This window comes from Zingiber officinale, chromosome 2B (assembly GCF_018446385.1).
Source record: "Zingiber officinale cultivar Zhangliang chromosome 2B, Zo_v1.1, whole genome shotgun sequence".
NCBI lineage: Eukaryota > Viridiplantae > Streptophyta > Magnoliopsida > Zingiberales > Zingiberaceae > Zingiber > Zingiber officinale.
The window spans coordinates 11,315-37,815 of NC_055989.1; the positions used below are offsets into that span (position 1 = coordinate 11,315).

The window sequence follows — 26,501 nt, forward strand, 5'->3', positions numbered from 1 at the left end:
TAGCGTCCAGATGTCAGTGCTGTGAGGCAGTGGAGTCATGGGAGCATCTGTTCTATGGGAGCCCGGTGGCAGGAGAGGTCTGGGGGTACTTTGGACATTTATTTGGGGTTGGCAGCTGGAGGGTGATGGAGAGCTGGAGGGTAGGCACAGCTTGGAGCAGCACTGGTTCGGTGAGGGAGATCACCCCCCTTTTGATTTGTTGGTTCCTGTGGACGGCCAGGAACGACTCCAAGCACAGGGGGCTGAGGCCAGAGGGACAGAAGATTATCAGGCAGATCACACAGTATTTGAGGGTCGGGATGGCATCTGGTATCATCAAGCCCAGGCACTGGAGGGGAGCTATCTCGGCAGCCCAGGCTATGGGGATTCAGGTGAGGATACGGACATTGCACACGATCTCAGCAGTACACTGGAGGAGGCCTGATGATGGATGGTTCAAGCTCAACACAGATGGTAGTTCTAGAGGGAATCCAGGTGAGTCTTCTTACGGTGCTATTGTTCGAGATCATAGTGGACAGGTGGTGGTGGCCAGGCAGGGAGTCCTTGGAGAGGGCTCCAATATCAGAGCGGAGCTTATGGCGATCCTGAGAGGCTTGGAGTTGTGCGTGGATAGGCAGCTCTCCCCTATTTGGCTGGAGTCGGATTCCCTGGTGGCACTGCATATCATCAGGTCTTCTGGTATTTCCTGGGAGTTTCGGGAGGAGATCTTACGGATCAGAAGGCTTGTACGACAGTATGGGGTCAGATGTACACACATATATAGAGAGGGGAACGCGGCTGCAGACTTCCTCGCCAACCAGGCATATCAGGTGGAGGGGGAGAGGGTGATGGAGGGGCAGGAGATTGTTGGTTTGCTACTTGGTATTTGCAGGATGGACAGATTGGGCTTGCCGTATATCAGGAGCTCTTGCAAGCCAGGATAGCACACTTGATGGAGGGTGAATAGCTCCACCTTAGAGCTATCTAGCCCGCAGCAAACGGCTGCGGTAAAGGCATCCTAAATCCGTTGATAGCTGTGGCTTTGCTAAAAAGCCAAATAGGGTGACTAGATCCACCTATGGTCTAGCTAGCCCGTAGCAAACGGCTGCGGTAAAGGCGTGCCAAATCCGTTGAGGGCTGTGGCTTTGCCAAAAAAGCCAACAAGGGTGAGTAGGCCCACCATTGGCCTGCCTAGTCCGTAGCAAACGGCTGCGGTAAGGACACACTAAATCCGTTGATAGCTGTGGCTTTGCTAAAAAGCCAAATAGGGTGACTAGATCCACCTATGGTCTAGCTAGCCCGTAGCAAACGGCTGCGGTAAAGGCGTGCCAAATCCGTTGAGGGCTGTGGCTTTGCCTAAAAGCCAAAGAGGGTGAGTAGGCCCACCATTGGCCTGCCTAGTCCGTAGCAAACGGCTGCGGTAAGGACACACTAAATCCGTTGAGGGCTGGTCACTTGCCAAAAGTGAACATCGGGTGTGTTGGAGGACTGTTTGGGAGCGGAGCAGGAAAGGACATCGGTTTTACCTCACTGATGTCTTTGATAGCGGAGCAGGAAAGGACATCGGTTTTACCTCACTGATGTCTTTGATGGCGATTCATGGAGCTTGGGCTGGACTTTCTTGGGTGCGGCTCTAGGACTACGTTGGCACTATTATCATGGAGCGCAGAGGACAGCTATGGTGGGCGGCAGGTGAGAGACAACGGTTTTTGAACCTATGTGGGTCTGTAGGAGTTTGGAGGCCATTGGATATCACATGTAAAGCTTTATTTTATCTTATTTATGTGTTGCAAAATCACATGTACTCTCTTGCAAGAGAGAAACCCCTTGTCCCCCTAGGCTAGCAGGTCAGGTTTGGTCCCCCTGATAGCCTGGGTTTTTCCTTAGTGGAATAAAGGTCTCTTTTCAAAAAAAAAAAACCCTAAACCCTAAACCAAAAAAACCAACCGGCGCCCTCCTCCCTCTCCTGGCGGTGGGCGATTCCTAGGCGAACAGCATCCTCGGGCGAGCGGCAATGGCCGCCGGCGCTTCCAAAGTGCCGGCGCCGGCCCCCCTGCCGCCTGTGCGTGATCCCGGCCCATCCTCGGTGGCCCTTCGTCAAAACCCGCTGTTCCACAGTGGTGCAACGGGCGGGGTGGCGGCGGCTCAAGGTGGCGACGTCCTAGCGGCGGCGACGCAAGGCTTTGGTGGGGATGGTGGCAAGGCGGCGGCAGCGCGAGGTTTTGGTGGGGACGACGAAGGCAGGGTGGTGGTGCATGGCGTGGGTGGGGGTGAAGTTCGGGCGGCGGCGGCACAATGCGGCCGTGGCGGAGGTGGTTATCCGATCGGGACGCAGGGGACGACGGGCGTTGCCCCTCCTGTTGGTGCGAGCGAGGCGATGGAGGATAGCGTGCAGGCATCGGCGGTGGCCAGGGCGTTGGTGCACCTGCTGTTGGCGGCTTGCGGCGGCAGTGGAGACGGGCTGACCTCGGGGAAGACGGGGGCGACGGGGGAGACAACCTCGGCGCTGCAGCAGGCTTGCACAGTCTCTGCGCTGTCGGGGAGAGAGGCCCGGACGGGATGCATGGGCGACGTACAGGGCAGGGCCGCCGGCTCGGCAGGGAACCACCCATGCAACCCTAACCCTAACCCTAACTTGGGGGCGCCGGAGGAAACGGGGACGCAGCAGGCAGCGGTGGCTGGGGCGGTGATCTCGACAACGCGCACGACCTCGGAGATGCAGCAGCGGTCGCTGCCTGCCCTGGCGCCGGTGCCTTCGCCGGAGCTAGTCGCGGCGTTCGTGGAGGCTTTGGCGGAGGTGATGCGGACATGGGACGCATCTTTGGCGCCAGCCGGGGCAGCAGGCGGGGGCCCGACGGCGAGGAAATGCCATGCAGTGGCCGGAGAGGGTGGTGCGCCGGCAACCGGTGGAGTTGGGGCGGGTTGCACGGGTTCGGATCCAGCGCCGGCGCCTCCTTCTTCGCATGGGAAATTGTACGTGGCGGCCCTCGCTCCAGGGTCGCCAAGGGCGGCCAAGAAAAGTTTTGAGGAGGTGGGAGCCAACTTCAAGGAGTTTTCGATGTGCAACAACGTGCCAGGGATTTTCTACGATTCCGAGGAGGTAAAAGCTCTGTCTGTTCCATATAAGTTTTCCCTGATAGGCAAGTTTTCTGGCAGAAGACCTCCCCCTCAGATTGTGTACCAAGGTTTCAAGGGGCTGGGACTATCAAGCCCCTACAACATTAGGTTTCTACGGGCAGGGCATATCTTTTTGCACCTTACTTCAAATGAAGATATGGCCAGGATATGGACTAGGGGAGTTTGGCGCATTGGTGGTTCAATACTCAGAATCTTCAAGTGGACACCGCACTTTTCCTATGAGGCTGAGTCACCTGTGGTTCCAGTTTGGGTACAGTTTCCCGATCTTCCAGTTCATATGTTCAATAAAAATTGTGTGTTTTCGATGGCTCGGATTGTAGGGTGCCCTATCAAGATAGATGAAGCCACAGCAGATGGTTCTAGACTCTTTATGGCTAGAGCATGTGTGGAGATTGATCTCTTGAAGCCCAGGGTGGAGCAGTTCTTGATCGGAATTGGAGATGAGCACAGGCTGCAGAGAGTTGTGTATGAAAGGACACCAGAGTACTGCCAGTATTGTAGGCACCTTGGACATGCAGAGGCGGATTGCTATGTGGCAGGGAACAAGCCACAGCCTGAGTGGCACAGAGACAGAGTGGATCCGATTCCCCCAGGCGCAGACCTGAGAGAGAGACTTAATCAGAGGGAGCGAGACAGGAAAGGTAAGGCAGTGGTGGTGGAGGACTCAGAGGCACAGGATTTCCAGAGGGTTGGTGGCAGGAGGGCTGGACTGACATGGGTCTGTAAGCAGCAACCTTTCAGGATGGGTCAGAAATCTGCACAGGAGTTGCATACTCAGGTGAACTCTTTTGAGGTGTTGAAGGACGTAGGAGAGGAGGAGGATGCAGGGGATGACGTGATGGAGGTGACTGGTGGAAAGGAGGCGCTGGGAGACACTCCACAGGTGGGAACAGAGGCAGATGATGGTGGGGAGGATGAAGAGGACAGGGTGGTTGAGACCCAGCTGGTGGAGGTGGAAGACAGGATGCCAGTGCAGTTGGGACTGCAGCAGACATTCAGGCAGACATCTCAGGGTTTGGGTCAGCAGGACAGTGTTTCAGTGGAGGGAGGAGAGCAACAGGTGGGGGATCCGACATCTCAGAGTCTCGGCCAGGGGGAGCAGGCTTCTCAGACAGTACAGAGGCCAGGCACAGGGGCACAGCAGAAGAACACAGATGGAGCACAGGGACAAGGGGGAGCCTCCAGGGAGTTGCAGGATGCCAGTTTGATCAGTGGCGAGGAGCCCAGGGTACTGGAGTCATCGGGTGAGCTGCCAGAGGATGATTGTCTAGACAGATATTCCAGCTCCTCAGCAGATCAGGGAGTCTCAGACGATTTGGGTCAGCAGGAGCAGGCTAGGCTCACACAGGCTATCCCAGAGGGCTCAGAGGATCCAGACTTTCAGAAGACCTTTAAGGAGTATGAGGAGACAGATACGGTTTCTTCATCATGTGGGGGACACAGCCTAGCATCCGTGGTTAGTCCACCCAGAGGAAGGAAAGCAGGGGTGCCCAAGGGATTCAAGGCGCAGAGGCCGAAGGTGGGATTTGAGCCACGAGTGACTAGGAGCCAGACTTCAAAGCAGGCTCGCACCCCCTTCCATTAGTCATGTCTGGCATCATATGGAACGTGAGGGGGTTTGGGAATTTGGCGACGCAGAGGAGGGCTTTGTTTCTAAGGCGACATCATCATCTGAGTTTCTTAGCAGTTTTGGAGCCTATGGTTGATTTGGACTGTAGGTATATGGCTCGGCGCATGGGGTTTGAGGAGGTGGTCTCTAATAAATCAGGGAAGGTTTGGTTTTTCTGGGATTCTACTATTGCTTGTAAAGTTTTGTTTGATCATGACCAGTTTCTACACTTGGAGCTTTCTTCGCAGCTGTTCCCTTCTTCTATGATTGTGACAGTGGTCTATGCCAAGTGTACGAGGTTAGAGAGGAGCTTATTATGGGAGAGCTTGGTGGAGCTGAGGCCAGAGGGCGACAGATTGTGGCTAGTGGGAGGAGACTTCAATGTCATATCTAGCATGGAGGAGCACTCAGCAGGAGTTCTAGCTAGGCCAGGGGCCATGGAGGATTTCAATAATTTTATCATGCTTGCTGGACTGGTGGATGCAGGTTTTGTTGGGGACAGGTACACATGGACGAATAACAGGGTGTGGAAGAGGCTGGATAGGGTTCTCTTGTCTCCCTCCTGGGGTAGTCTGGATTTCACAGTCAGAGTGGAGCATTTGAGCAGGGCAGCTTCAGATCATTGTCCCCTACTTGTGGAGTTCCCAGGCTTCCAGAGGCCGAGGGCCTCCTTTAGATTTCAGAGGATGTGGGTGCGGCACAGGGATTTTATGCAGACGGTGAGGCTGAATTGGTGTTCACCGAGTGTGGCACAGGGACTGCAGAGGCTACAGATGAAGCTGAGGAGGCTGAAGGAGCATCTGAAGTGGTGGAACATGGAGGTGTTTGGTAACATACATGACAGGGTTTTGCAGGCTGAGGAGAGTATGGCTGCAGCTGAGCATGCATATGACAGGGACCCCACAGAGCAGAGCAGGACTCACAGGTCAGAGTGTCAGGCTCACCTATTCAGAGTGCTGGACATGGAGGAGGACTTTTGGAAGCAGAGGGCTGCTATCAGGTGGATGGGAGAGGGGGAGAGGAATACTAAGTTCTTTCACTCCACAGTGCAGAAGAAGAGGGCAGTTAGCAGACTTTTCAGAATTTGGGAGGAGGGGCAGTGCTTGGACCAGCCTGAGAGGATCAGAGAGTCAGGAGTCAGATACTTTCAGGAGCTGCTGACAGGGGAGACAGTGGATAGCACGGCTGTGGACACTGATTTTATACCTACGTTGATCAGTACAGAGGATAATTTGATGCTTGCGGCCCTTCCATCAGCTGAGGAGGTGAAGCAGGTGGTCTGGAGCATGTGTCAGGACAGTGCAGCGGGCCCATATGGGTTTTCAGTGGCCTTCTATAGAGCTTGCTGGGAGATTGTGGGGGAGGATGTCCTTCAGGCTGTACTGGATTTCTTTCGAGGGGCAGAGCTTCCACGGGGCATGGCGTCTACGACTATAGTGTTGATTCCCAAGGTGGACAGTGCGCAGAGGTGGAAGGATTTCAGACCCATCAGCTTGTGTAATGTGTCCTATAAGATCATCTCAAAGCTGATGGCGCAGAGGTTGGCATCAGTGATAGGGAAGGTTATATCCCCAGCTCAGAGTGGTTTTGTTCCAGGGAGACTGATTTCAAACAATATCTTGATGGCCCAGGAGCTTGATCACAAGCTCAACTATCACATCAGAGGAGGGAACCTTATACTGAAGCTGGACATGGCCAAGGCATATGACAGAGTGCAGTGGGGCGTCCTTTTCAGAGTCATGGCAGCATTTGGGTTCTCGGAGGCAGTGATTGCATTCATCAGGAGGTGTGTGACTTCTTCTTGGTTTTCGGTCCTGGTGAACGGACAGCTGTCAGGCTTCTTTAGATCACAGCGTGGCTTGAGGCAGGGTGACCCCATCTCCCCTTTCCTCTTTATTTTGGCGGCGGAGCTCCTCTCCAGAGGGATAGAGGCCTTATTTGCAGCGTACCCAGGGATGGCTTATGCGACAGGATGTGATATGAGGGTGTCTCACCTGGCATATGCGGATGATGTGGTCATTTTCCTGAATGGGTCTCTGGACTGTGTGAGGAGGGGGAAGGAATTCTTGGACAGGTATGAGGCCCAGTCAGGACAGGCGTTCAATGCAGAGAAGAGCTCCTTCTTCCCTTCGAGATGCATATCAGACAGGAGGAGGCAGCAGATAGCAGCGGTTACAGGCTTTGGTTTGGGGGAGAGGCCTATGCTTTACTTAGGGGTTCCAATCATCTCAGGGAACAAGAGGACAGTCCATTTTGCGCCATTACTGGCGAAGATTCAGAGGAAGTTTCAGGGCTGGAACCTCTCACGCCTTTCACATGGGGGTCGACTGATGCTGATCCAGAGTGTGCTGAGTTCTCTGCCTGTTTATCTCCTCCAGGTGATCCAGCCTCCTTTAGAGGTTCTGAAGAAGCTGGAGGGGGTGTTTGCATCTTTTTTCTGGAGCTCAGTGGGGCATGATAGGAAGGTGCACTGGGTAGCCTGGAGGGACATTTGCAGGCCGAAGCAGGAGGGGGGGCTGGGGATCAGACGGCTGTCAGAGGTGGGGGCGGCTCTATCCATGAAGTTGTGGTTCAGATTCAGAGAGCAGAGCACACAGTGGGCCAGATTCTTGAGGAGATCTTATTGTGGGACGACGGACCCAGGTGTGGTGACTCTGCGGAGCAATGCTTCTCCCAGTTGGCGCAGGATGATTCAGATCAGAGCTGTGGCAGAGAGACAGATTGGGTGGATTATTTGGCAGGGTCATCTCAGCTTTTGGCATGACAGGTGGATGGAGAGGGGACCGCTGTCCGAGTGGTGTACAGTGCAGGGGCCTCCAGATGTCAGAGTGGACCGGTTTCTAGCAGCTGGCAGCTGGAGTCAGGAGATACTTCAGAGGGTGCTGCCTGCATCAGTGGCTGAGGAGGTGACAGAGGTTCAGTTGAGGCCCGGGGAGGAGGATGTCATGCTGTGGCGACCCACCAGAGATGGGCGATTTACTACGAGGTCTGCCTGGGAGGCCTACAGGACTGCGCACCAGAGGGAGGAGGTAGCGATAGCGACCTGGAGCAGACTCCTCCTCCCCACCATTTCCGTGTTCATTTGGAGGTTCTTTCGGAGACGACTGCCAGTGGAGGAGATCTTACAGCAGCGTGGTGTATGCTTAGTGTCCAGATGTCAGTGCTGTGAGGCAGTGGAGTCATGGGAGCACTTATTCTATGGGAGCCCGGTGGAAGAAGAGGTCTGGGGGTACTTTGGACATTTATTTGGGGTTGGCAGCTGGAGGGTGATGGAGAGCTGGAGGGCAGGTACAGCTTGGAGCAGCACTGGTTCGGTGAGGGAGATCATCCCCATTCTGATTTGTTGGTTCCTGTGGACGGCTAGGAACGACTCCAAGCACAGGGGGCTGCGGCCAGAGGGACAGAAGATTATCAGACAGATCACACAGTATTTGAGGGTCGGGATGGCATCTGGTATCATCAAGCCCAGGCACTGGAGGGGAGCTATCTCGGCAGCCCAGGCTATGGTGATTCAGGTGAGGATACGGACATTGCACACGATCTCAGTAGTACACTGGAGGAGGCCTGATGATGGATGGTTCAAGCTCAACACAGATGGTAGCTCTAGAGGGAATCCAGGTGAGTCTTCTTACGGTGCTATTGTTCGAGATCATAGTGGACAGGTGGTGGTGGCCAGGCAGGGAGTCCTTGGCGAGGGCTCCAATATCAGAGCGGAGCTTATGGCGATCCTGAGGGGCTTGGAGTTGTGCGTGGATAGGCAGCTCTCCCCTATTTGGCTGGAGTCTGATTCTCTGGTGGCACTGCATATCATCAGGTCTTCTGGTATTTCCTGGGAGCTTCGGGAGGAGATCCTACGGATCAGAAGACTTGTACGACAGTATGGGGTCAGATGTACACACATATATAGAGAGGGGAACGCAGCTGCAGACTTCCTCGCCAACCAGGCATATCAGGTGGAGGGGGAGAGGGTGATGGAGGGGCAGGAGATTGTTGGTTTGTTACTTGGTATTTGCAGGATGGACAGATTGGGCTTGCCGTATATCAGGAGCTCTTGCAAGCAAGGATAGCACTCTTGATGGAGGGTGAATAGCTCCACCGTAGAGCTATCTAGCCCGCAGCAAACGGCTGCGGTAAAGGCATCCTAAATCCGTTGATAGCTGTGGCTTTGCTAAAAAGCCAAATAGGGTGACTAGATCCACCTATGGTCTAGCTAGCCCGTAGCAAACGGCTGCGGTAAAGGCGTGTCAAATCCGTTGAGGGCTGTGGCTTTGCTTAAAAGCCAAAAAGGGTGAGTAGGCCCACCATTGGCCTGCCTAGTCCGTAGCGAACGGCTGCGGTAAGGACACACTAAATCCGTTGATAGCTGTGGCTTTGCTAAAAAGCCAAATAGGGCGACTAGATCCACCTATGGTCTAGCTAGCCCGTAGCAAACGGCTGCGGTAAAGGCGTGCCAAATCCGTTGAGGGCTGTGGCTTTGCCTAAAAGCCAACGAGGGTGAGTAGGCCCACCAGTGGCCTGCCTAGTCCGTAGCAAACGACTGCGGTAAGGACACACTAAATCCGTTGAGGGCTGGTCACTTGCCAAAAGTGAACATCGGGTGTGTTGGAGGTCTGTTGGGGAGCGGAGCAGGAAAGGACACCGGTCTCACCTCACTGATGTCTTTGATAGCGGGGCAGGAAAGGACATCGGTTTTACCTCACTGATGTCTTTGATGGCGATTCATGGAGCTTGGGCTGGACTTTCTGGGGTGCTGCTCTAGGACTACGTTGGCACTACTATCATGGAGCGCAGAGGACAGCTATGGTGGGCGGCAGGTGAGAGACAACGGTTGTTTGAACCTATGTGGATCTGTAGGAGCTTGGAGGCCATTGGATATCACATGTAAAGCTTTACTTTATCTTTTATGTGTTGCAAAATCACATGTACTCTCTTGCAAGAGAGAAACCCCTTGTTCCCCTAGGCTAGCAGGTCAGGTTTGGTCCCCCTGATAGCCTGGGCTTTTCCTTGGTGGAATAAAGGTCTCTTTTTACTAAAAAAAAAAAAAAAAAAAAAAAAAAAAAAAACCTAAACCCTAAACATGAATCTATCAGGTTGCCTTACAACCCTCCCACTACGACGAGGCACTGTCTGTGGTTGTGTATCATGTGTGACACGTGTTGCAGTCTCTTGTGGTACTTCATCTTGTACTGTTGGTACTGAAGTAGACATGTCCTCTCTAAGTTCTTCTAAAACAACTTTACTACTGGGCTTGTGATCCATTATATAGTCTTCTTCTAAAAACTGGGCATTGGTGCTAACAATGACCTTCTGGTCTTTAGGACTATAAAATAAACCTCCTTTTGTTCCTTTGGGATATCCTACAAACACGCGAACTTCTGTACGAGATTCTAACTTATCAGCATCAATAAGTAGCTATTATCTTATGCATACTTTAAGTATCCGCAGCAATACTGTCAAGGGAAAGATGCTAAATATTATGGTGCACTTGCTTCCTTCATCTTGTATCATATCTACCACACTACAGATGAGAATAACATTGACCTTTAATGCTTTCATGCTCTCGATTGGAATCAGAGTAACAAAGGTACTATTATTTTTAATCCTAAGTTTCTATTTGAGCGAGGACTTACATAGCTGGATAGAATTCATTAAAAATCCTATGTAATTCTGGTTAGAGTTTATCTTAGAAATTTCTTTTGTGTTTGATTTCCTGCTCAACTATCTAAACTAGTTTAGTTTAAAATTTATATTTGGCAAAGTAAAAAAACTTCTTAACTTAGCATAGTGAGATGTTAGTTCTTATCTAAGAATTCTTACAGAGACAACCTCATTATTGTCGTTGAGGAAACCCATGAGATTATATATTACGAAAATATTGAAGGGTTCTTCCAGACCCTTTATTCCTAATCCCTCCCTAGACCATATATTCATCCCCAGAACAGGTTCTTTGCTGCAGCTGCTTCGGTAGTCTACCACCACCATCATTCAATATACTTACACTGAAGTTCGGTATACCGAACATTGGTATACTAACAATTGGTACACCAATACTATACCGAAGTTTCAATATAAGGAACTTCAGTTTAATAACTTTAGTATACCAACACTTTAGTATATCACTCCCCCTTGCCGTAATCGCCCTCCCAAAGCTTCCCCTCCACCACCACTCAGTATACTTATAATGAAGTTCGGTGTACCGAACTTTGGTATACCAACACTTGGTACACCAAAACTTTGGTATACCGAAGTTTCAATATAAGGAACTTCAGTTTATTGAACTTTAGTATACCAACACTTTCGTATACCACTCCCCCTAGCTGCAGTCGCTCTCCCAAAGCTCCCATTCGCTGTAGTCACCCTCCCAAATCTTCCCCTCGCTGCAGTCGCCCTCCCCAAGCTCCCTCTCGCTGCAGTCGCTGCAGTCGCCGCAGTCCCTGCAGTCGATCTCCCCAAGCCCCCCCCTCGCCACAGTCGCCGCAGTCATGCTCCCTCTCGCCGCATACTCCCACCACCGAGATCTCCATAGCTATAGAGGAAACTGCAGTCCTACCCTGTTGCGGTCCCTGGCCTGGCAGAAGCTATAGCGTCTGACGGGGAGAAAGAAAGCTATGTGTTCCCCACCGAGACGATGCCCAGTAGTTCAATTACGTTAAGAAGATCTTTCATGTCATCATATTCTGCCTCTCCTTACATATGACGTCAGTGATACCGCAATCGATAGATATCGATAGAGTATATTTTTTTTATAGTCGAGCGTGGCTTCATATTAGGCATTGCGATAAAGTGGCTATTATATTATGCGTACTTTTAGTATCCACAGTAATACCGTCAAGGGAAGGATGCTAAACATTATGGTGCACTTGCTTCCTTCATCTTGTATCATATCTACCACACTACAGATGAGAATAACATTGACCTTTAATGTTTTCATGCTCTCGATTGGAATCGGAGTAACAAAGGTACTATTATTTTTAATCCTAAGTTTCTATTTGAGCGACGACTTACATAGTTGGATAGAATTCATTAAAAATCCTATGTAATTCTGGTTAGAGTTTATCTTAGAAATTTCTTTTGTGTTTAATTTCCCGCTCAACTATCTAAACTAGTTTAGTTTAAAATTTGTATTTGGCAAAGTAAAAAAACTTCTTAACTTTTTAGCATATGTGATGTTAGTTCTTATCTAAGAATTCTTACAGAGACAACCTCATTATTGTCGTTGAGGAAGCCCATGAGATTATATATTACGAAAATATTGAAGGGGTCTTTCAGACCCTTTATTCCTGATCTCTCCCTAGACCATATATTCATCCCCAGAGCAGGTTCTTTGTTGCAGCTACTTCGGTAGTCCACCACCACCATCATTCAGTATACTTACACTGAAGTTCGGTATACCGAACATTGGTATACTTACACTTGGTACACCAATACTATACCGAAGTTTCAATATAAGGAACTTCAGTTTAATAACTTTAGTATATCAACACTTTAGTATACCACTCCCCCTCGTCGCAGTCGCCCTCCCAAAGCTCCCCCTCCCTGTAGTCGTCCTCCCAAATCTCCCCCTTGTTGCAGTCGCCCTCCCCAAACTCCATCTCTCTGCAGTCGCCGCAGTCCCGGCAGTCGCCGCAGTCCCGGCAGTCGCCCTCCCCACACTCGCCACTGTCATGCTCCCTCTCGTCGCATACTCCCACCACCGAGATCTCCAAAGCTGTTGAGGAAACTGATGTCCTACGCTGCTGCGGTTCCTGCCCTGACAGAAGCTACAGCGCCCGACGAGGAGCAAGAAGGCTACGTCCCCCCCCGGCCCCCCGAGACGATGCCAAGCAGTTCAATTACGTTAAGAAGATCTTTCTTATCGCCATATTCTACCTCTCCTTACATATGACATCAGTGATACCGCAATCGATAGATACCGATAGAGTATATTTTGTCACAGTCGAGCGTGACTTCATATTAGGATTGTGATAATAAGTGGCTATTATCTTATGCGTACTTTTAGTATCCACAGTAATACCGTCAAGGGATAGATGCTAAACATTATGGTGCACTCGCTTCCTTCATCTTGTATCATATCAACCACACTATATATGAGAATAACATTGACCTTTAATGTTTTCATGCTCTAGATTGGAATTAGAGTAACAAAGGTAATATTATTTTTAATCCTAAGTTTCTATTTGAGCGAGGACTTACATAGCTGGATAGAATTCATTAAAAATCCTATGTAATTCTGGTTAGAGTTCATCTTAGAAAATTCATTTGTGTTTGATTTCCTGCTCAACTATCTAAACTAGTTTAGTTTAAAATTTGTATTTGGCAAAGTAAAAACACTTCTTAACTTTTTAGCATAATGTGATGTTATTTCTTATCAAAGAATTCTTACAGAGGCAACCTCATTATTGTCGTTGAGGGAGCTCATGAGATTATTTATTACGAAAATATTGAAGGGTTCTTCTAGATCCTTTATTCCAGATCTCTCCCTGGACCATATATTTATCCCCAGAGCAGGTTCTTTGTTGCAGCTACATCGGTAGTCCACCTCCACCACCACTCAGTATACTTAAAATGAAGTTCGGTATATCGAACTTTGGTATACCAACACTTGGTACAACAAAAACTTCGGTATACCGAAGTTTCAATATAAGGAACTTCAGTTTAATAAACTTTAGTATACCAACACTTTAGTTTACAAATTTGTTGTTCATCCCGAGAGCAGGTTCTTTGTTGCAACTACACCGGTAGTCCACCTCCACCACCAGAAGTTTGGTATACCGAACTTTGGTATACCAAAACTTCGATATACCTAAGTTTCAGTATAAAAAATTTTGGTTTACCAAACTTTAGTATATCAACACTTGGTATACCAAAGTTTTGTAATAAAATACTTTGGTATACCGAAGTTTTGATATAAATAACTTCGGTATACCGAAGTTTTGGTATAAAAAACTTCAGTATACTGAACTTCAGTATATCAAACTTTAGTATATTAAATTTTTGATATGATTTTATTTCATATCGTTTATATCAAAATTAGTCGATATTTTTATATATATTTGGTATTTTTTTGTCTTCTGTCCACTCCAATTTATTCGTGTTTCTTTACAAGTAATTCAATAAATACTGTTTATATTTCATAGCATCCTAGTCGACAAGCTTTGTGAAATTAATTTACTAGCTTTGCAGCTGCAAGAACTCTCCTCCCTCGTAAGTAGAGTTCTCAAAAGTTCCCACATGATTCAGAAGCAATACCCGGAAAAATGCATCAAATTGCAGCTCTATGTTCCTCATTTATTAATATAAAATTTCTCTTGGCTAGAAATTTTCCCACCTATTTTCTCTATTATTTCTTTCCATCTTTTCTCTTATCCTTCCCCTTTCCATCACTCCCCTTATCTTGCTTCCATTTTAATTTGTTCTTTCTTATTGAAATGGATTGATTTTTAATTTAATTATGACTAAAAATTGTCTCCTCTGTCGCATGCCCTACTGTCGCCACCACCGACGTGAGCTATTACTGGAGAAGACGCTAAAGATTAAAACAGGGTTGCAGGTTGTATTCCAGAGAACATAACTTCCTCTCACAGTCCTCTCGCCTTAAAACGGGGCAAAAAACAAAAGGATCGACTGGATTCTGTCCACTGCCATTTTTTATTTCAAAGATGAATTTAATCCGCTTCATCACTCCAAACCACTCCACCCACATGAGTAATATTCCGAAGCAATGGCCACCGCTCTCCCATCTCCGTAGTCATCCTCCCCAAGCTCCCCCTCGCTGCAGTTATCGCAGTCGCCCTCCCCAAGCTCCCCCTCACCGCAGTCGCCCACCCAAATTAAGCCCCCCCCCCCCCCTCGCTGCAGTTGCCCTCCCTAAGCTCCCCCTCGCTGCAGTCTCCCTCCCCAAGCTCCCCCTCGCCACAGTCGTCGCAGTCATGCTCCCTCTCGTCGCATACTCCTACCACCGAGATCTCCATAACTGTAGAGGAAATTACAGTCCCACCTGCTGCGGTCCTTGCCCTCGCAAAAGCTACAACGTCTGATAGGGAGCAAGAAGGCTACGTAAGGCTACGTTTTCCCCCACCGAGACGATGCCCAGCAGTTCAATTACGTTAAGATCTTTCTTGTCGCCATATTCTACCTCTGACATCAGTGATACCGCAATCGATAGAGGATATTTTTTCACAGTTGAGCGTGACTTCATATTAGGCATTGCGATAATAAGTGGCTATTATCTTATGCGTACTTTTAGTATCCGCAGCAATACCGTCAAGGAAAAGATGCTAAACATTACGGTGCACTTGCTTCCTTCATCTTGCATCATATCAACCACACTACAGATGAGAATAACATTGACTTTTAATGTTTTCATGCTCTCAATTGGAATCGGAGTAACAAAGGTACTATTATTTTTAATCCTAAGTTACTATTTGAGCGACGATTTACATAGCTGGTTAGAATTCATTAAAAATCCTATGTAATTCTGGTTAGAGTTCATCTTTGAAATTTCATTTGTGTTTGATTTCCTGCTCAACTATCTAAACTAGTTTAGTTTAAAATTTGTATTTAGCAAAGTAAAAAAACTTCTTAACTATTTTGCATAGTGTGATGTTAGTTCTTATCTAAGAATGCTTAAGGAGGCAACCTCATTATTTTTACATGCTAATTCTTTACTTTATTTATAGTTATGGAATTCAAAGTCAAATATTATATATTTATGAGAGTATGCAATTAAAATATTTAATGAAATATTTATACGTTTTGGATATTATCAAAGTGTAAATTTTGCACCTACCAATGTGCTATAATTAATAAATTACCTTATGGTATTTTTTTTTGTTACTAGTCTTCAGCTTTTGCGTTAATTTAAAAATAGTTCCTTCTCAAATTATTCAACAATAGACTTGAATCCTTCAAATTATTTCAACAGCTCATGTTCTCTTGCCCTCTTTTTCTCCGTTTAGGCATGCACTCACTTACTCTTCACTCTCTCCCTTCTACTTAATCCTCTATAAATCATCTTGCTTCCTTCACTTCATCTTCATGATGTCGAACACCATCCTGTTAATTGTCTTCGTTGTTGTTGCCGCAGTGGTGCTACTGGCACTAGTCTATGTTGTCGCAAGGGTGCTTCCAGCACCTCTGTCCCTGTTAGGCATAATGTCAGCGCCTCCGCCAAGTATACTACTAAAGGTTTGTTGTTAATCCTCAAACTAGGTTCTTTGCCACAACGACACTGGTAGTCCACCTCCACCACCACTCAATATACCTATACTGATTTTCGGAATATCGAACTTTTTTATTATACCGAATTTTAGTAAACAACACTTGGTACACCATATCAGTGGTATACGAAAATTTTGGTATAAAGAACTTCGGTATACCAAACGTGAGTATACCAAACTTTAGTATACCAAATTTTTAATATGATTTTATTTTATATTGTTAATATCAAAATTAGTCAGTATTTTTATATATATTTGTTATTTTCTATCTTCAATTTCGCTCAAATTTACTCATGCTTCTTTACAAGTAAATTTGATAAATAGTATTTATATTTCACAGATCCTAGTCGGCAAACTTTGTGAAATTTATTTACAAGCTTTGCGATATTAGGAGTCGTGTGTGGATATTTGTTTCTCGGTTATCAAAATATCTTTCCTCCATGATTTTTCTAGAGTTTTTACTAGTGTATTGCAACATTCTAAGAATATTTTATCAATGCAATCTTGAAAACGATCTTTTTTAAAAATAGCATTTAATATTTTCTTATGCTATTAATGGTTGTTTCTATTATTTATATAATATTATATGTTAATTTCTTTACTTTATTTAATAAAAATTAAAATTATCATAATAAATTATTTGATATTATATTTATAATATATTTTTATCATATATTTTATATTTATGAGTATGCAAATAAAATATTTAATGAAATATTTTAAGGTGTAAATTTTGCATCCACCCAGGTGTTATAATAATAAGTTATCTTATGGTCTTTTTTCTCTGGTTACTATTTACATATTTGCATTAATTTAAAAATAGATCTTTCTCAAATTACTTCAACAGTGGCCATAAATCCTTCAAATTGCATCAACCGCCCATATTCTCTTGTCATTTTTCTCTCCGTTTATGCATACGCTCCCTTCAAATTACTTCAACGGTCCATGTTCTGTTGTCCTCTTTCTCTCTATTTAGGCTTGTACTCACTCTCCGCACACTTCCTTCCACTTAATCCCCTATAAATCGTCATGCTTCACTTCATCTTTATGATGTAGAATATCATACTGCTAATTATCTTTGTTGTTGTTGTTGCCGTAATGGTACTTTTGGCACCCGTCGTTGTTGCCACAAGGGTATTTTTGGCACCTCCGCCTCCATCAAGTATAACGTCAACGCCTTCGTCAAGTATCCTACCGCAAATTTGTTGTTCATCCCGAGAGCAGGTTCCTTGTCGCAACTACACCAGTAGTCCACCTCCACCACCAGAAGTTTGGTATACCGAACTTTGGTATACCAAAACTTCGATATACCTAAGTTTCAGTATAAAAAAACTTTGGTTTACCGAACTTTAGTATATCAACACTTGGTACACCAAGTCTTTGGTATACCAAAGTTTTGTAATAAAAAACTTTGGTATACCGAAGTTTTGATATAAATAACTTCGGTATACCAAAGTTTTGATAAAAAAAACTTCAGTATACAGAACTTCAGTATATCAAACTTTAGTATATTAAATTTTTGATATGATTTTATTTCATATCGTTTATATCAAAATTAGTCGATATTTTTATATATATTTGGTATTTTTTTGTCTTCTGTCCACGCAAATTTATTCATGTTTCTTTACAAGTAATTCAATAAATACTGTTTATATTTCATAGCATCCTAGTCGACAAGCTTTGTGATATTAATTTACTAGCTTTGCAGCTGCAAGAACTCTCCTCCCTCATAAGTAGAATTCTCAAAAGTTCCCACATGATTTAGAAGCAATACCCGAAAAAATGCATCAAATTACAGCTCTATGTTCCTCATTTATTAATATAAAATTTCTCTTGGCAAGAAATTTTCCCACCTATTTTCTCTATTATTTCTTTCCATCTTTTCTCTTATCCTTCCCCTTTCCATCGCTCCCCTTATCTTGCTTCCATTTTAATTTGTTCTTTCTTATTGAAATGGATTGATTTTTAATTTAATTATGACTAAAAATTGTCTCCTCTTTCGCATGCCCTACTGTCGCCACCACCGCCGTGAGCTATTACGGGAGAAGACGCTAAAGATTAAAACAGGGTTGCAGGTTGTATTCCAGAGAACATAACTTCCTCTCGTAGTCCTCTCGCCTTAAAACGGGACAAAAAACAAAAGGATTGACTGGATTCTGTCCACTGCCATTTTTTATTTCAAAGATGAATTTAATCCGCTTCATCACTCCAAACCACTCCACCCACATGAGTAATATTCCGAAGCAATGGCCACCGCTCTCCCATCTCCGTAGTCATCCTCCCCAAGCTCCCCCTCGCTGCAGTTATCGCAGTCGCCCTCCCCAAGCTCCCCCTCACCGCAGTCGCCCACCCAAATTAAGCCCCCCCCCTCGCTGCAGTTGCCCTCCCTAAACTCCCCCTCGCTGCAGTCTCCCTCCCCAAGCTCCCCCTCGCCACAGTCGTCGCAGTCATGCTCCCTCTCGTCGCATACTCCTACCACCGAGATCTCCATAACTGTAGAGGAAATTACAGTCCCACCTGCTGCGGTCCTTGCCCTTGCAAAAGCTACAACGTCTGATGGGGAGCAAGAAGGCTACGTAAGGCTACGTTTTCCCCCACCGAGACGATGCCCAGCAGTTCAATTACGTTAAGATCTTTCTTGTCGCCATATTCTACCTCTGACATCAGTGATACCGCAATCGATAGAGGATATTTTTTCACAGTTGAGCGTGACTTCATATTAGGCATTGCGATAATAAGTGGCTATTATCTTATGCGTACTTTTAGTATCCGCAGCAATACCGTCAAGGAAAAGATGCTAAACATTACGGTGCACTTGCTTCCTTCATCTTGCATCATATCAACCACACTACAGATGAGAATAACATTGACTTTTAATGTTTTCATGCTCTCAATTGGAATCGGAGTAACAAAGGTACTATTATTTTTAATCCTAAGTTACTATTTGAGCGACGATTTACATAGCTGGTTAGAATTCATTAAAAATCCTATGTAATTCTGGTTAGAGTTCATCTTTGAAATTTCATTTGTGTTTGATTCCCTGCTCAACTATCTAAACTAGTTTAGTTTAAAATTTGTATTTGGCAAAGTAAAAAAACTTCTTAACTATTTAGCATAGTGTGATGTTAGTTCTTATCTAAGAATTCTTAAGGAGGCAACCTCATTATTTTTACATGCTAATTCTTTACTTTATTTATAGTTATGGAATTCAAAGTCAAATATTATATATTTATGAGAGTATGCAATTAAAATATTTAATGAAATATTTATACGTTTTGGATATTATCAAAGTGTAAATTTTGCACCTACCAATGTGCTATAATTAATAAATTACCTTATGGTATTTTTTTTTTGTTACTAGTCTTCAGCTTTTACGTTAATTTAAAAATAGTTCCTTCTCAAATTATTCAACAATAGACTTGAATCCTTCAAATTATTTCAACAGCTCATGTTCTCTTGCCCTCTTTCTCTCCGTTTAGGCATGCACTCACTTACTCTTCACTCTCTCCCTTCTACTTAATCCTCTATAAATCATCTTGCTTCCTTCACTTCGTCTTCATGATGTCAAACACCATCCTGTTAATTGTCTTTGTTGTTGTTGCCGCAGTGGTGCTACTGGCACTAGTCTATGTTGTCGCAAGGGTGCTTCCAGCACCTCTGTCCCTGTTAGGCATAATGTCAGTGCCTCCGCCAAGTATACTACTACAGGTTTGTTGTTCATCCTCAAACTAGGTTCTTTGCCACAACGACACTGGTAGTCCACCTCCACCACCACTCAATATACCTATACTGATGTTCGGAATACCGAACTTTTTTATTATACCAAATTTTAGTAACCAACACTTGGTACACCATATCAGTGGTATACAAAAATTTTGGTATAAAGAACTTCGGTATACCAAACGTGAGTATACCAAACTTTAGTATACCAAATTTTTAATATGATTTTATTTTATATTGTTAATATCAAAATTAGTCAGTATTTTTATATATATTTGTTATTTTCTATCTTCAATTTCGCTCAAATTTACTCATGCTTCTTTACAAGTAAATTTGATAAATAGTATTTATATTTCATAGATCCTAGTCGACAAACTCTGTGAAATTTATTTACAAGCTTTGCGATATTAGGAGTCGTGTGTGGATATTTGTTTCTCGGTTATCAAAATATCTTTCCTCCATGATTTTTCTAGAGTTTTTACTAGTGTATTGCAACATTCTAAGAATATTTTATCAATGCAATCTAGAAAATGATCTTTTTTAAAAATAGCATGTAATATTTTCTTATGCTATTAATGGTTGTTTCTATTATTTATATAATATTATATGTTAATTTCTTTACTTTATTTAATAAAAATTAAAATTATCATAATAAATTATTTGATATTATATTTATAATATATTTTTATCATATATTTTATATTTATGAGTATGCAAATAAAATATTTAATGAAATATTTTAAAGTGTAAATTTTGCATCCACGTATGTGTTATAATAATAAGTTATCTTATGGTTTTTTTTCTCTGGTTACAATTTACATATTTGCATTAATTTAAAAATAGATCTTTCTCAAATTACTTCAACAGTGGCCATAAATCCTTCAAATTGCGTCAACCGCCCATATTCTCTTGTCATTTTTCTCTCTGTTTATGCTTACGCTCCCTTCAAATTACTTCAACGGTCCATGTTCTGTTGTCCTCTTTCTCTCTATTTAGGCTTGTACTCACCAGCTCAAATCTCCTGTCCCGAAACTCCCCCTGTCCCTCTGTCCCACGCAGAAAACGACAACCGACTTGTGATAAACACGTGACGAAGGAGGAAACCAAAAGAGCTCATCGCCTGTTGCCTGCTCACTGCGAGAAACGAGTTCGACAGACTTCTCTCGTTGCCCTAGCCCTCTCTTCTGTCTCGACAACCAGACGAACATCCGGCGTCTCCTTCCCACCTTCGACGCGACCCCTTCCCACCTTCGACGGGACATCCTGCTTCGTCTCCGCCGTCCCTCGACGAACATCCTGCTTCGTCTCCAGCTTCGTCGACGACGCAGCCTGCCGGAGCTCTTTGTCGACCAAGTAGGCGTGCACGAACTGCAGGCTTCTGTCCCTGCTTCGTCTCCGCCGTCCCTCGACGAACATCCTGCTTCGTCTCCGCTTTTCAGGTATAGGGTTCTAGGAAAAATGTCTTCTTTTTTTCTAAATTTTTCTAAAAGCTCAAATCTTTATCACCGTGCACAAATCAAATGATCACCGTGCACAAATGCAAAATTTTGCTAAAGTTTCAGCTTTTAGAAAAATTTAATCTGATTAAATGATAAAGTTTCAGCTTTTAGAAAAATTTATCATTTGATCAAATGATCTAGCAAAATTTTTAGCTTCTGATCTAGAAAAAAAATTTAGCTTCTGTTCTAGCAAAATTTGATCAAATGATAAATTTTTAGCTTCTGTTCTAGCCAAATTTGATCAAATGATAAAGTTTCAGCTTTTAGAAAAATTTAGAAAAATATATACATTTCTTAATTATTTTTGTCAATTATCTATAACTATTTTGTCATCACATTGTCATCATGATCTGCCAATATGATATGTGTAGAAAATATATACATTTCTTAATTATTTTTTTTGTTCAGACTCTAGGTAATTATCATGGAATTATCGTTGGTTGAATCTACGAGTTGTCGTAGGTTGAATTTTGATGCAAGTGATGAGTGTCGGGATAATGAGGGTACGGACTCTACCATGTTATTGATGAGTTCTGATACATCTATCATAGAAGAATTGATGCCAAAAATCGGTATGGAATTTAAAACAGAAGAGGATGCCTATGAATTTTATTTGAAATATGCTAAACAAGTTGGATATGGCATAAGAAGGAGTAAAAGCCACAATGATAAATCGGGTAAATTAGTTGACAGGATTTTTTGTTGTTGTGCACAAGGAAAAAGGGGAAAAGACAAACGAGATGTTTATGTGAAATCTCATCGTCCTGAAACAAGGTTTGGTTGTGAGGCTAAAATGAAGATTAGTTGTCGAATAAATGGCAACTTGAGTGTGGAGCAATTTGTTAAAGAGCATAACCATTATCTTTCAAGTCCAAACAAAACTCACCTCTACAGAAGTCATAGGAATATATCATCTTCTGCGGCAATACAGATTGAGATGGCAAGTGATGTGGGAATCCCCCAAAAGCATCTCATGATCTTATGGTGAAACAAGTAGGTGGGAGGGATAATTTAGGTTTTATTCCTCAAGATTACAACAACTACTTGCGATCCAAAAGAACAAGAAATATCAGAGTTGGTGATACAGGAGGTGTATTGGAATATTTGCAGAAAATACAGTTTGATGATCCTAATTTTTTCTATGCTATTCAAGTTGATGAAGATGATTTGATAACTAATATTTTTTGGTGTGATGCTAAGATGAAAGCTGATTTTGACAATTTTGAAGATGTTGTTTGCTTTGACACAACCTATAGGAAGAACAATGAAGGTCGTCCAATTGCGTTGTTTGTGGGTGTTAATCATCATAAACAATCCATAATTTTTGGTGCAGCTTTATTATATGATGAAACATCTTTGACATTCGAGTGGTTGTTTGATACATTTACTAAAGCTATGTGTGAAAAAAAACCAATAACTATTCGTACAGATCAAGATGCAGTAATGGCAAAGGCTTTGACTTCCAGATGGCCTGAAACACATCATCGTTTGTGTATTTGGCACATTTACCAAAATGCGGAAATACATTTGAGTGGAGTTTTTTCTGAGTTCAAAGAGTTTGCTAAAGATTTTGCCTCGTGTATATATGATTTTGATGAAGAAGAAGATTTTATTTCAGCTTGGAACATGATGTTGACTAAGTATGCACTTGAAGACAATGATTGGTTGAATCGTATGTTTTGCATAAAAGAAAAATGGGCTTTAGTATATGGACGACATATGTTTTGTACAGATATGACTACAACCCAAAGAAGTGAGAGCATGAATAGTATTCTAAAAAGGTACGTCACTTATCAACACAAGTTTTTAGACTTTTTCAATCACTTTCAAAGATTGCTTGATGATCGTCGATATGAGGAGTTAAAAGCTGATTTTAGATCAAATACAAGTGTTCCATGTCTATTGTATCCAATTGAAATTTTAAAGCATTCATGTTCTATTTATACTCCTGAGGCATATAAGTGTTTTGAACAAGAGTGGTACAAATCTCATGATTCTATTATACAAATTTATGAGGATATTGGATCACATACAAAATACAAAGTTACTTCTCACAAAAAGAGTTACCATCATATAGTTACACTTTCTTCATGGGGTCAAAAGATTGAGTGTAGCTGTAGAAAATATGATTTTGCTGGGATTTTGTGTTCTCATATTTTGAAAGTATTTACGATGAAAAATATCATGAAAATTCCAAATGAGTATATATTGAAAAGGTGGACACGAAAAGCAAAAGATGGATACTTTGGAGTTACTGAACTTGTTGCAAACAAAGGTAGTTTGGATCCAAAAACTTGCAAAAGTATGCGATATAAAAATTGAGTGGATTGTATGTTCAACTGGTTACCAAGGCAGCAGAGAGGGAAGACACTTACAAGGTTGTTAAAGATGGTTTGTTGAGTATGTTTCAGATGGTGGATGAGAGGTTACAAGTTAATGAACCAACTGTCCAACACTCTAATGAAAGAGAGTTTGAAATTGGCGAAGGAAACTCTCTTGGAGTCAAAGGAATTAAAACAAAGAAGAAAGCGGTTTCAGGTAAGAGATTGAAAAGTGGCTTAGATAAGATTTCAAAGAAAAGAAAAGCGACGAGGAAAAATAACCAAACTTCAACAAATGTTAAGGTTTCACCCCCTTTCTTATTAAAGTGTTGTTTATTTGTTGTCATTTCATTTGAGAAAATATATAGAATTAAATCATTCTATTTTTTTTTGTATACCAGGCTATAGAAGAGCATTATGAAAGTATATTCAGCATGCCTAGTGTTGAAGGTTTGAGTATGGCTGAAACTCAATTTCAACCACTTTTGTCAACACAACTATCTCAGGTTCACTCTAATATTGGTTATTTTCAGAAAAATGATTGGGAACGATGGTAAGGAGTAGGCTGGAATTAGAAATGTATTTTTTTTCTTGGATTCAATGATATTTTTGTTAAACCATTGCCCTGGTGGCTTATATCACATATGAAAGATCCTTTTTCTGTTCTATAAATAGCAACCTATCATGGTTTACATATCTCATCATCAACTGTTCCCTTTGGATCATCATGTGCATTGATCTCTGTATGCTTGACGACTGTTCCCTTTGGATCATCATGTGCATTGATCTCTGTATGCAAAAAGACTAGTGTTCTTTTTGCCAGAATCAACTATATGAACAAATATGATAAGCCGCCATAACGATTCAATGCTTATGTCTAAGTTGTGAATCAACAGAATTGTCATTCATGTCACTTTGCAACTTTCCTTGTTTTCTTGTGTCTTATATGCAAGAAGTTGATATAGTGAGAAATTTGATTCACTACTTTTGTAGATTTAATCGCATGGCATAGAATGTCAGAACCCGAGTCTTTCATGCCACTTTGCAGTAAATTGTGGTTCATTTGCAACTAATTTTCCTGTAGAAATATGCTAATTATTAACAGTAAAGAAGACATCAACCACAAAGAAGAATTATTTATTTTCCTATCATGGTTTTCATTTTGCATTTTGTAGCCTAATGGCTATTTTTTGTCTCTCCAGGGACATCAATTGTGTGGATGTTGCTACAATGGAATGCACGTCAACAAAAAGTGCATCGCAGGTCGAAGGAGGGTTATTCTTACGCAACAAAGAGTGATGATTGATTCTTACGCAAAAAGTGCATCGCAGGTCGGAGGAGGGCTATGCCAATGTGTTTCAGAACCCATCTAAATATTTGAAACTCTCTTTCTATAGTTATCAGCTTAAGAAAATTGACGAATGCAAAATGCTACTCGATCTTGCTTTTGTATGTATTTGAAACTTGAAGATCATGATACTTGATCTTGCTTTTGTGGTGTTATTATCAGCTAACATCTAGCCACTTTATCAGCTAACATTGTGGTGTTTTTTTTATTTTCTTTGTCCTTTTGGTTGATCATGTTTTCTTTTTGAGGTTGGGCATAAAGGCCTAAAATGGCTATTTATTTTCACCATGTTCACAAAGATGAATCCTTACACATTATTTCTTATTACTGTCTACTCACAATTGCTCATTCCAACCAGATCAAACTTTTTCATATTTCCAGTGCCTTGTTCTTTACCCCTTGTGTTTGTCATCAATGCATCCAAAGATGGTGAAGAACTTCAATGGTCAAGAATGTCAGATTTGTGGTGATACAGTTGGGCTCTCAGCCGCAGGGGATCTATTTGTTGCTTGTAATGAGTGTGCCTTCCCAGTTTGCCGAGCTTGTTATGAATATGAAAGGCAATGTCAAGGTGGGAAGCAAATGGCTGGGAGAAGATGTTGATTTATCTTCATCTTTTTTGGATCGGTCAGCAGACCGATCCACAGCTTTTTTTTTGGATCGATCAGTCCATAGCCTGATCGGTCCAGGAAGGCTCTGATCGGTCTGTGGACCGATCAGGCTATAGTCCACAGACCGATCCCTATCCTTTCTCCCGAACTCCGTTGCCTCCTGATCGGTCTACAGACCGATCAGTAATTCTCGGTGAGTTCACAGATTGGTTACTGATCAGTCACCAGACCGATCAGTTAACCATAGTATCACTGGATCGGTCAACAGACCGATCCAATGCCTATGTAGGTTTAGAGCTTCCCACTGATTGGTTACTGATCGGTCACCAGACCGATCAGTTAACCATAGTATCACTGGATCAGTCAACAGACCGATCCAATGCCTATGTAGGTTTAGAGCTTCCCAGTCTGGTCTAGAGAACGAGCTACCGAGCCCTCTCTGACTTCGTCCGGTCCAGAGAACGAGCTACCAAGCCCTCTCTGACTTAGTCCGGAGAACGAGCTACCGAGCCCTCTCCGACTTCGTCCGGTCCAGAGAACGAGCTACCAAGCCCTCTCAGACCTAGTCTGGAGAACGAGATAGCCAGGTCAGACTGTATCAACAACTATCATCTTACAATTTTGCTTCTTATTCTTGTAACATAAAAAAAAAAACCATGGTAACAATTTTACAATTCGTGAATTTTTTCCATTCTTCCATATTCCTCATCTTCCTTGTCCCTATCGACAATTTTCAACAACCATGGTAAGTTCACTAAAAGCCATTAGAAAAAAAATGGTCGTGTATATCAACAATTTTCAAAATGGGAAGCAATCTCGGCAATGTGTGCTAAAGATGGCTTAGACATGGATAAGCAAAGATAATATCATAACATCATTTGTTGACATACGAAGCTAACTGAAGAATACATAACTAAACCAGACCAACTAACAACACTTGTCAACACCATCCATAATTATATTTCTTTATTACAATACTACTAAACTAGACCAGACCAACTAACAAACAAAACAAATATACGGCCAAAAGAAATAAGTCCACTATCACTAATATCCA

The 26,501-nt window shown here is 43.3% G+C and overlaps 1 protein-coding gene across 1 annotated transcript; it reads left to right on the plus strand.

Moving 5' to 3' along the window:
• The first annotated feature begins 22,145 nt into the window (after positions 1-22,145).
• LOC122048038 (protein FAR1-RELATED SEQUENCE 5-like) lies at positions 22,146-25,436 on the plus strand. Its single transcript, XM_042609647.1, has 5 exons — positions 22,146-22,945; positions 23,576-23,702; positions 23,887-23,991; positions 24,688-24,816; positions 25,215-25,436. The coding sequence occupies exons 1-5, from the start codon at positions 22,146-22,148 to the stop codon at positions 25,434-25,436; spliced, it is 1,383 nt and encodes a 460-aa protein (XP_042465581.1).
• Positions 25,437-26,501: the final 1,065 nt, after the last annotated feature.